This window comes from Empidonax traillii, unplaced genomic scaffold (assembly GCF_003031625.1).
Source record: "Empidonax traillii isolate 1590-97213 ecotype Southwest subspecies unplaced genomic scaffold, ASM303162v1 scaffold587:size399798, whole genome shotgun sequence".
NCBI lineage: Eukaryota > Metazoa > Chordata > Aves > Passeriformes > Tyrannidae > Empidonax > Empidonax traillii.
In genome coordinates this window covers 229,944-241,329 of record NW_020955780.1, presented here as the reverse complement: position 1 = coordinate 241,329, position 11,386 = coordinate 229,944, and the positions used below count along the sequence as shown (strand labels likewise).

Sequence of the window (11,386 nt, the reverse complement as noted above, 5' to 3'; positions counted from 1 at the left end):
GCAGGGTAAAAGTAAGTGAAAGGGTAGTAGGAGTTAATTGGGGGAGGAGAGGAATCAGGTTAAATGGCGGGGGGAGACGGACGACGAAAGGTGAGTATTGATTTATTTTAAGCCCTTTTTGGTTTGCAATTGACCCCTCAAGCCAAAAAGGGTTCCTGTCAGCCTCTGTCCTTTTGCAAGGCACCTCTGGCAATCTCAGAAGCCTAGTGCAATTTTGTGTGCTTGGAGACCCTGTTAAAATCCCTCCCTGCTGCCCTCCCGTTTGGATCCAGTTGTTTTACACCTGGAGAGAGCACGTTTTTAGAGGTAAATAAATCATGACCATAATAAACGTGCGCCGAGACGCGATGGAGAGCTCGCCCGGCGATGTGCGGGGCGACCGCGGCACTGCCTCACGGCAGCGCTGGGAGAGCTGTCGTCCCTGAAGGGGTTAATGCGATGAGGGGTGGGGGGGAGGCTTAAAGGCATATAGCTGCAGGGGAAATCCGTATTGCCTTTAATACAGAGGAGGGGGTCGCAGCGGCGAGGGTCCCCGCAGCTAGGGAAGTGAACAGGGGAGAGGGCCGGAGCGAATAGAGCGTGTCACGACCATTAAATCGTCCCCGGCGCTTCTGCCGGCGCGGATCCCGCATCCATCCCTTCGTGGCGTTCATGTCATCTGCTTGATTTTCTGTTTTTTAATCATAAAAACTTCTGGGGCTGATTTGTTTTTGTTTGTTTGGTTGGTTTATTTTTTAATTTTTTTTTTTTTTAATGCAAAAGATATGACCTCCACCCTCCCTCTCCTTCCACACACCCCCATAAACACACACACTCACACACACCCCTTCCTGGGCCCCCTCCCCTCCACTGTCATCATCTACATATTAATTGGGGGAGAGGTCTTTCTCTCTCTTTTTTTTTTTTTTTTTTTTCCCTTTCCTATTGTGGGGGGGAAAGTGCGGAGAAGAGCCTCTTTAAAGTGTAGTTTAGAGAGAGAGACGGAGGGCAAGCGTGTGTGAGAGAGAGAGAGAGAGAGGGAGGGAAAGAAAAAGACCCCTTTTACTGTGCGAGATCTTAAAGGGGGTTTGGAGTTCTGGTCAGCTTTCACGAACATCTGAATTCTCTTAGAGCTCCCCGGCCCAGCTGTGAGTGTGTGTCTATGCGAGAGGGAAAGAGTGGTTCCTGGTGCCCCTCCAAGCGCATTAAGGACACTCGGGCCTTTTAATTTTAGGAATGAATGCTGATACTTGTGTTTCTTATTGTGATCCGGCTGCCATGGATTCCTACTACAACGCAGCCTCCCAGGACACAGAAGGCTCCTCGCCTTTTAGGGCATTTCAAGCAAGTGACAAGTTCAGCCCTACTTTCCTGGCCAGCAAAGGACAAGGCTTTGGTGACAGCAGCACTAAGTGCCGAAGCCGCTACAGCCAGCAGGAATGTCAGTCCCTGGATGGCAGTGTGCAGGCTGCCGGCTCTGCCGGGGCTCCGGCCTCCTTTAACAAATACCCTCCGCAGCAACAGCCGCCGCACCTCTACATGCAGCGAGGCCCCTGCAAAACCCCCCCGGACAGCAACATCAAGCTGCAAGAGAGCAGCAGCCACAACGGAACTCTGCAGGTCCCCTGTTACGGTGAGTCCTTGGCGTGCGGCGGGGGAAACACTGGAGGCGAAACCGGAGAGATACTCCCGGGCCTGGAAAGGGCCTCCCGGGGATGTGGGGGGTGGCTGCCCGGCAGAGCAAATCCTACCGGGGTCAAGGAGACCTTGCCCGGCTCCGGCGCGCAACTCCCTCCCGCTGCAGAGGGTGCCGCCATGCCCCATGAGTATCTTCATTCCTAGACGGGTCTGGACCCCGCGACGCCCGCGGGAAGCCGCCTTTCCCGCCATGTCCCGCTTTGCGGTGATCTTAATTGTAATTTCGGAACGGGGCAGATGCGCTCCCGCAAACCGTAGTATTGAGTAGTGCGGGGAAGTCCGCAGAAACTGGGAGAGAAAGAAAGAGCGGAGCGCCGGGCTGCGCAGTGTACTCTCCACGCGGACCCTTTTCCATAGGAAGAATTTCTGGAAAACTTCACCCAAATTTTCACTTTTCGCTGTAGCGGTCTCTCCCGTCTCTCACTTTCTCCCCTAATTGCCACTCCTCTAATTGATTTCTGCCCGGCTGCAGATAACTCCCTCGCATCCTCTCTGCGGGTCATTAGCGGCAATTAAGACACTCCCTTGCGCTGGCGCTCACAGGACAGCCGGGAACGGGGGCGCTTCTCGTGTCGTTTCCGAGCGTGGCTTTAAAAGGCTTTTTCGGGAGCTCTCCGCTGTATCTGGGAGGTTAGGAAAAAAGGAAAACAAACAAACAACACCCCCTAAAAACAAATAGAAATTCAACAACGAAACAAATAAATCCCCCTAATCAGTTTTCCCAGCAAGAGAAAGTGGAAATGAAATTCCTCTTCCTTGCCGGGATCTCTGTGTGGGCGAAGAGGGGCTGCCCTGGCCTAGACTGAGCGCGTCGCCTCTGAGGTGGTCCCCATCCTGTATGAGTCAGTACACCGTGTCCCCAACCGGCAGGGACAGCGATAGGACTGTGTCTCCAGGGAGACCCTAAAAAGGACGGTGTCTACGGAGTGAGGGCGCAGGGTAGCCAGGAGAGCTGCAGATCAGGCCGGCAATCCCACTTCTATACTCTCGCCGTCATTTTAGCACTCTTTTCCCTCTTTACTTACCTTTTTTCCCCCCATCTCTAGCCTCAAAAGGTGGCGGAGGTGCCACGCCTTTACCCATCTCCGCTGCATGCCGGCTCCCGTTCGGGCGCCGTCCATCGCGCCCTGCTTGCATCTGAGGTGTCCCCGGGTCCAGGTCCACAGCCCCAGTTCCTCTCCACACAGGTGATTTCCCTTCACGGGGAGTCCTCGCCATGTAGCCGTACTCGGGAGCCACAGGCACAACCTGTCTACGGTGCGCCTGGACAGGCAGGGGTCGATCCCGTCCCCCGTCCTACGGCCGCGCTCTGCTTCTTGGCCTGGCCCGCACGGGTCCTTGCCCGCAACCCTCCCTCCGCGGTTATCTCCCCACTGGGCTGCGCAGTGGTATGGCTCTGTTTGAGGGCTGCTTTCACGTTTGTTCTGGCCATGACTGGAGCTTTCTCCTTCTTCCACGCTCCTTCTCTTCCCCTGCCCTTTCCCCACTGGCGGACAATTCCCACTGGCGTCGAGGCCTCGTCCGTGGAGGCCTTCTTGAGCCAGGTGGGGCTTCACGGGGAAGGACACGATGGGACTAGGGAGCCCTGCGGCCTTGCGGACCGGGGGAGTTCCCGGTCTTCGCTTGCTCTGGGAGTGGGAGCGCAGTGGAGACCCCGTGCCTTCCCTACCGTCCTGCCATCCTCTCTCTTCTAACCGGCTCTCGTTTTTGTAGGTTGGCAAAGCCCAGGCTGCCGGCATAGCCTGTGATGCCACATTACAATTCCCGGTAGAATCACACGAGTTTATTACCCTCCTTAACACCGCCGGGGTTCCCCTGATTTATTTTCAAGCGGGCCTTCGCGCTCTCCTTCAGTGGAGGCACCACAGCGGCGGCAAGTGGCCCGGACTGGCCCAGACCGCGCTCTTTGCGAGCCCCTTGTGATGTGGCTAGGGACGGTGGGCTATAATGAGAGACACATGGTTCGGTGGGGATAATTAATAGCAATAGTGATAATAATAGTGCTTAATGGTTGAAGAGAGAGACTTGCTAACAACAGCCAGACCGGGGTTTTGCAGAGCGGCTGCAACACCCCTAGGCACCCCTCCGCCTTTTCTCAGATGGCGAGACACACCGCGCCGGGCACAAGGGCTGTGCCCTGGCAATCCCGCGATGGGCTAAAGGGACCGGGAAACCTCCGAGTGCGGGTAAACAATCTTGGTGTGGATGAGCGCGTGAGAAGAGAAAGCCGCCCTCGTTGTGTGCAGCGGGCACAAGCATGGCCATCCGGGGCGCAGGCGGGACGCGGCGGGTGAGGAGAGCTACCAGAGGGGTTTGCTCGGGGAGCAGACGACTGCCCCGCTGCCTTCTGCCGAGACCCCGCGGCAGCTTTGGTGCTGGTACTGCCGTGCGCGTTGTGTAGAGGGAAAGGAGCGCGGCGACGGCGGCGGGGACTATTGGCTCCCCACCTTCCCTGTTGCCCGGGCCTGAGCAGGATGCTGGAGTGGTGGGATGTCGTGACCGTAAATCCCTCAATTTGAAAAACAACAAAATCCCAAAAGAAGAGAAAAAAAACCCTAAACAAACGAAATACAAACCGAGGCCGACCAACAGGCAGGCTCTCTTGCCAGACGTGCTCAGACGGCCGCCTTCCCCCACTCCTGGTGCTGCGGCGGGCCCGTGGCCCGGGCCGGTCTCGCCATTCCCTGGGGGTGCTGCACCCCGCAGTGCGGCCCCGGAACTCTTGCCTTCGCCTTTCCCCTCGGCGCTGGTAGAGGCCCCGGGAGAGCGCGGAGTGGAGCGGCCGGGCACTGAGGCGGGGGACAGGCCGGCAGGGCACAGCGGGCATGGCACGCACCCTGCGAGCCGGCCAGACAGGGTGTCCAGTCCTTTTTGTTGTTTTTGTTTAGTTTAATTTTATTTCTTTAATAAAAAAAGTATTTTTGAGTTATAAAAAGCCCGAGCCTGCCATCTATAGCTCTCGGTTTCTATTTCTAGATCTAAGCCCTTCCACTGCATTGTACGGATAAATATAGGCAAAGGGCGAGCTGCGTCCGTAAATGCGCGAAGGACACGGATGGCAATCGTCGGAGCGCTTCCAACCCGGCTGCTGGCAGGGACGGTGGCACTGGGCGGCCCTGGCTCTCGACCGGGCTCTCTGCGGCCCTCTCGCAGAGGCGACTGCCGACAGGGCCCTGTGGGGCACCCAGCAGGGCTCCTCACGTCCCTGCCCAAAGCCCCCTCCCTGTGCGCTGCGGCGGGCCGGCGGCCTCGCACGGCTTCCCCTCGCGTTCTCTGCCGCGAATAGGGGTACAGATGATTACGCAAACCGGCACGGGTAATTAAAGCCGAATTCTTAAATACAGCCATAGAATCGTAGATTTACCAAGGTTGGAAGAGACCTTCAAGATCATCTAGTCATCAGAGCAGGTTATATATCTTGGCTTAGGTGGGAAAAAAGCTTTCCAATGATTTATGTGCTGTAGTAATCCGACTTGCTATTTCTATTGCGTGGAGCTAAAGTAAGTTACTTGTCTTGAAGCTTATGTATGCACATATCCATACACACACAGAAATGTATACGTATATTGCTGTCTAGAAATACGGGCTGGAATAAAATCCTTTGTGGAGTGAAGGCGAATGTGATGGGGATATTTGCTCGAAGGAAACAGGAGAAAGGAAACGGGCTTTCTCTAACAGAGGAAATTCTTTAAGTGCCGCGTTATGCAAATAACAACCATTTCTTTTATTTAGGGAGAAAATAAAAAGTGCAGCCATAAGTGCACTTTTATTATTAGAAGTGCAGAAAGCCACTGCTGTAGGAATCAGAGGCTCGCTGCATGCTCTTTTCAATTGACACTTTTAATGCATTTCTCCTCCTCCTCCTCCCCTGATGTAATGTAAGCTGCAGGCACGGCGGGAACGAGCTCGCTGGCGGTCCCTCTCCGCCTCCCGCGAGGGACCGCTCGCTGCCAGGCACTCGGGGCTCCCCGCGGCGCCGCGCGGAGCTCCCGCCGAAGATCAAGGGCTCTGCGGTATCTGCCCCCTCCCCCGGCTCCCGCAGCAGTGCCGCGCCCTAAGCGGAACGGGGTTACAGGGTCCGTGTGCTCCCCTTGGGACGCTTGAGGGCTCTTCGCAGTGGGCGATACCGTGCCCCCACACCGGGATGCGGGCCGCCAGGCTGAGCATCTCCGCAGGAACCGCTCTGCCGGGAGGCGACTGCCGTCGCTGCCCCTCGCGGGCCAGGGGTGCAGAGAACTTAGAGAAGGGCATCTTGCGCTGCGGTGGCCATTCGGTCCTGCCTCCCCTTCCCTCTCCCCCCAGCTCTGGTCTCGGCTCTCGGCTCCTTCCCCGTGGATAAGGGCGCGGGCGAGGTGTGTGCGGGCTCCCCCTGTACCTCTCTCCGCTGGGGTGGGGAGATGCTGCTGCCCTGATCGCCGCGGGGGGCAACGAGGGGGTATAAAGGAGAGAAGTGAGCGAGAGGAAGGCGCGAGTTGGGAAGAGGGGAAAGACGGAAAGGAGCCAAGCTGGCATCAGGGAGCAGAAGCCGGCAAGCGGAACCAGGAGGGCGAGGAGGCAAAGCGAACTTCGGGGAGCTGGACGGCAGAGTCGAGCCTTCCCTCCCGGTGCAGCGGGGCCGGGGGCCCGGCAGGGCTCGGCTCCCGGCGTGCTGCTGACGCCGCCCTGGCAATAGCCCTCTCTTTTCCACAATAGGGCCACCAGATCTGCCATTCAAGGGTTCCGGCACCCTCCCAGGGAGGGGAGGGAGCTCTCGCCAGGAGTTTGGCTCTGTTTGAACAGACACTTGGAGGTGCGGGATCTCCTCCGTGGAAACCTGCGGGATTTCCTCAGGGAGCCAGACGCGAAGGTAGGGCTCACGCTCCTTACCCCTAGGGCCGCGCAGGAAGGTTTATTCGCGGCTCTTTCCAAAAGGTGTTTTGCGCTTCTCTTGACTTGGACAGTAGATCTGGCTGGAGGTTTTTATAGGATTCCTGACCTGAGCTGTTTATAACACTCATGTGTCAAAGGAGCGGGAGCCTCCCTCCGCCTGTATCCCTGCCGCTCCCTCCTTGCAGGAAGATTTCTTTTCGTACTAGAGTTGTTTATTTTCGTCTTGTCCTCTGCTGATTGGAATTAACTCCGCTTTGGCCCTACACTTCTGCAGCGCACTTCTCTGACCTCAGCAGGACGTTACCAGCAACAAGAAGGGTGCGGAGAGAGAGAAAGAGTCCTAAAATTTTTGCCGATCTTAATTGTTTTGAAAGCAACACAGAGCGGAGCAGATGAGAAAAATACTGATGGGGAGAGAGATTTGGAGGTGCTTATTGAGTGCGTCTTTTCCTAAGGGTTTGGTGTAGGAGTCCTATTAACAATATATGCTGATGCCAGATAACGCAAATGAGCTGTGTATGTGTTATCTGGAGCTGCAGGCTGTTTATTTTGTGCAGACGTTTGAGTGTACATTCAGTGTGGCTGCATGACTAACTGGCTAGAGTGATTCACTGGCTGCTTTATGGGTGACTGCTCAAAACACGTTCTGAATCAAAAGAGATTTCTTTGGCTGTGGTTTCTAATCTCCCAAGTTAAATGCACCAAGGGTTTAAGGGGAGTTAATGTGCAGACTTCAGTTTCTCAGATCTTGAAGGTGTATTAATTTTCCAAACCCTGCGTTCAAAGCCATGATGAGTTTCTCTTGTAAGCGGGAGGTGGTGTCTGGAGGCTCGGAGCCAAGGTCCGCTGCTAAAGGACATCTCCAGACTTGTCCACTCGGCCGCCCTAGTTCCTGGCCCTTTAGCCAGTTTCGTTCCCTGGAGTCCTTAAGCTGCTTTATTATTTGTTCAGGGCATTTCTGCAGCTGCAGCAATTCTCAGGTAAAAAGCGTGATGTGTTCTGGGGCAGTAAGAGAATTTTCTATTCATTTTGCAGTCGGAAAAACTGAAACTCATAACATCCCAGTAGCTAATGCAAGGTGAAGCTGTGGCCATTCAGTGGCATCAGTGTGACCTTCCCAGGGCAGTGGCCCCGGCAGAAGGAGGCACTCAGCCGGCTGTAGAAGCAGCCACTGTTGGAGTTAGAAACTCAAGGAGTAGAGGTGCGCTATGCTTGATTTTTGAAGGGATTTAACTTAAGTTTCTTCACAGCTATGTCCATATTCTGTGCAAGAAACCGTAGCAACTCAGTATGTCAAATAGGCTCAGCCTGCCAATCCACTTTAATGGTCTAATCTTTTAAAAGCAGCTCATTAGCGTGGGCAGCCTATATTGGCCAACACAAGATATGAGTTTTGCATTTCAGAAAATGCTGAAAAATCCCTGCCCCAATAGTCATATGTTTCTGAGATACTCCTCCTACACATTAAAAAAAAAAAAAAATCCCATCTCAATTGTTAATCAGCTTGGAAAGCATAGATATAATATCTTCATGTAGATACATTTTCAAAAGGGAAAGGGATATAGTTCTGGATTAGTAGATACCTGAGTGGTAATGCAGCTAATATAGGACCCCTGTGGCTTGAGAAACATTTACTGAGAGATGGATGGGAACATTTCATGTGAATAAAGTGTTAGAGTAATTTATCATAGTTACACGTCTCTCAGCTGACTCAATGTGTAAACGAAAGTTCATAAGTAAAGGAGGAAAGCTACTTGGATATGTTAAATAAATGACCTCCGCTTTATTTTCTGTATAAGTTCAGCTGAATCAATGTTATTATACATAGTGGGGAATCTGCTTGGCCGTGTTTCTCATTCATGCTTGCAAATCATCTTCATATTTTGACTGTCACAAAGGTAGACATAATGTGAAAGAGAAATTGATATCAGCACAATACTTCTAGGGCCGTTTTTTGGACAAAAAGAGAGATCAATGAGGAATAGAGGAGAAAAATAGAGAGAGGGAGGAATAGATTTATAAGAAGAGGTAGGGGAAGAAGAGGAGATATCTCAGATGGGTGATAAGCAGTGATAGACTCAGCACTATTATGGAAGGTGGTCTGCAATTGATTTTATGTACTATATAAGTATGAAGCCACCAGTATCAAATTCTTTATATTGCTGTTGAGAATAGCTGTGATTCAACATTTAGTAGCTGCTGTCTTCAAGTCCCAGCAGGATTTAGTCATGACAAGCTGGTATGTCATGATCTATGGATTCTCATCTGCACTGATTGAAGACCATTGCATTGCCTAACTCAGCACTAAAAAGAAGTCTGTTTGCATCTGCTTTTTTTTTCTTTTTTTTAGTAAAGATGTAGTTTAAGTGTTTATCTTGTTACTGGTAACCTGTTTGTTGGAAACAGGTTGTTGAATCAGTTTTATTTCTAAATATGTTCCTTATTAGCGAGAACTGTGTTCATTAGCTGTAAGGCAAGTGTGTAAGCTGGTGATGGAGCCTGAAAGGTAAGCTGGTTTACTCACTGACAGACGTGATATATGCTGAGGCTGTGTGAAAACTGTGTGGGGCTTATGAAGATAACAACCACCTTTCTTCAGTGGAAGTCTGAAAACCCTACAAAACCAAAGGGCAGGGAGTCAACAGCATCAAGGCCCATCAGAGAAGTGCTATCAACGGGTACTGAGGAAATGGAGGAAGAGACAGAATAAATGTTTTGGGCAGAATTCTGTCTGGGGGAAATAAAATAAACTTGTAAGGTCTCAGTATAACTCCTATCTGATTGCTGTTGTTCTCTATCTGGGCTTTGTGTGCAAGCACTGCTGCTTCAAAGAAATATCTCATGTCTCATCAGTTCCTCGTTGTAGTGGAAGCAGTCCCCTTGGGACTTTGAATATTAACTGACTGCTTTACTTAGGAGCTGTAACACTGGTTTCAGGGTAGGATGCAGTTTCCAAAGAGGGAAATGGGGAACTGTATTCACTCTTTTGATGCAAGAGGGATCAGATAACAAAGGTGCTTGCAGATATCTAATCTGTTCTGGATCAGTGGAAAGCGAAAGGAATTCACACCAGAATAAAATCAAAACAAACCAAAGCTGTACAGTGTGCACAAGGAGAGGAGGCAATATCAGGAATTTTCCCAGAAAGGGTCAAAAACAATCAGAGAATGACTCTATGCTGGGAGAGTGCCCAGAGAGATCTGAAGGCCCAGCTGCAAGACCGTGACTCTGTGAGGTGCTGAGGAACATGTGTGACACAGGCCATAAGTTGTTTTACAAAATAGGGGAAACAGGAAAACATTGAAACTTGGTAGGAAACCTGTGCCACAAGAACGTTTCTGAAAGAGAAGGAAAACATCTCAAAAAATGACATCAGAGGCTCACCAGGGTACCAGCCTGCTGGGCATGGAGCTGGTCTCAGGCTGTTGGGTCTGCCAGGTGGGGATGGGTCACCTGCGAGACTGCCCGTTTCCAGTGCATGTGCTCTGTAACACAAGCATAAGGACACCCACAGCATCAGGTTTTTCCAGCCCCAGTAATGTCACTCAAAAAGACTGCACGGGAGGCTGATCCATGTCCATTCTCACTGAGTAACTGGCTGGGAAGAGGAACTGGATGGAGGAGAGCCTGAGGCCAAATGCTAGGGCAGAGGCATGCTCTATAGCCTGGACCATGGTGCTGGTCTCCAGTTCAGGAGGCTGTGAGACCTTCTGGAGCACTATATGGTTCTTTTCCAACCTTCCCTGGGATGGTGCATGCCCAAACCTCGTCCTGGAGTGGAGTCAGGAGCACAGCTGTGGCAAGGGCCCATAGCTGAGAGCTGAGAAACACTGTGTTATAGACATAACCTGCCTTATCAAGATTTGGTCTGAAACTTCTAAGCAGATTGGAGCCAGATATCTGTCTGAGCTAGACAGGACATAGCCAAATGCTAGAAGGCAAGAGGAAGAAGAGACCTACCTAAATTGGCAGAAGACCTGCAGACATTTTGTGTTCCTCATGTCTCCAGTGAGGACTTCCAAGATAAATAGCCGATGGACCAACTGCTAGACAGTTAGGCAGATTGTGCAGAAGGCCAGAAACACTCCGTGAAGCTGTGGGATTTATGGCAGAGCTTAAATACTTCATTTCAGCTCTTGAACAGAAGTCAGAAAGCTGCTACTGGAAGAGAGGGAAGCCAGTTGCTTTATATAGGTGTGAGGTCTCCTGTTCCGGAGAAAAGAGTATTTCCATGCAGTTCATACCACTTCAATCTAATAGAAGAATATTCTATTGCAGGATAGGAAGCAATGGGGTATTGGCTACAACATCAAACATGAGTGCAGTGGCTCATTTAAGTGTGGCTCTGTTGGGGAAGGGAAATATCCACAAAGAAGGTTGTTATAAATATATGGCTGATCAGGACAGTAAAAATCTACTGAAAGGCCCAAACTCAGCTCAGGAAACAGGAGGACTCGAAGGTGCGCATGCAAAGCTGGGTGATACCAGTTTTAAGTTAAAGTTGAAGCTGTAGTAAGGCTTATTTGTGGCCAGGGTTGGATATTAAGCTGGTATCCAGAGAACTCCACTCTTTCCTTGTAGCCTTTAACTGGTTTGGTCTTGTGGCTGGTTGTACTGGAAATCTCCTTTTCCTTGGCCTTAACAGTAAAAAGTTCTTTGTTGAACAACCTATTTTTGTCCATTTGTCAGCAGCCCACTTTAGAGGGAGGGCTAAGGAAATAGTTAAGTAGCAAGAGAGGGGTTTACCACTCGTGTCATAATCTTCAGACATTGCAGTTGCTCGTTCAGGTACTGGTCCTGGAAACTAGACAGAAGAGGGAGATGATGGGACACATGGTCA

General features: G+C 51.6%; 1 protein-coding gene across 1 annotated transcript in view; it reads left to right on the top strand.

Moving 5' to 3' along the window:
• The first annotated feature begins 1,215 nt into the window (after positions 1 to 1,215).
• The window catches only part of ALX4 (ALX homeobox 4), a 38,473-nt gene continuing 28,302 nt past the window's right edge, over positions 1,216 to 11,386 (top strand). The window contains exon 1 of the mRNA XM_027898258.1: positions 1,216 to 1,612. Within this exon, the coding sequence (XP_027754059.1) occupies positions 1,216 to 1,612 (397 nt within the window). The remainder of the gene's footprint in view (positions 1,613 to 11,386) is intronic.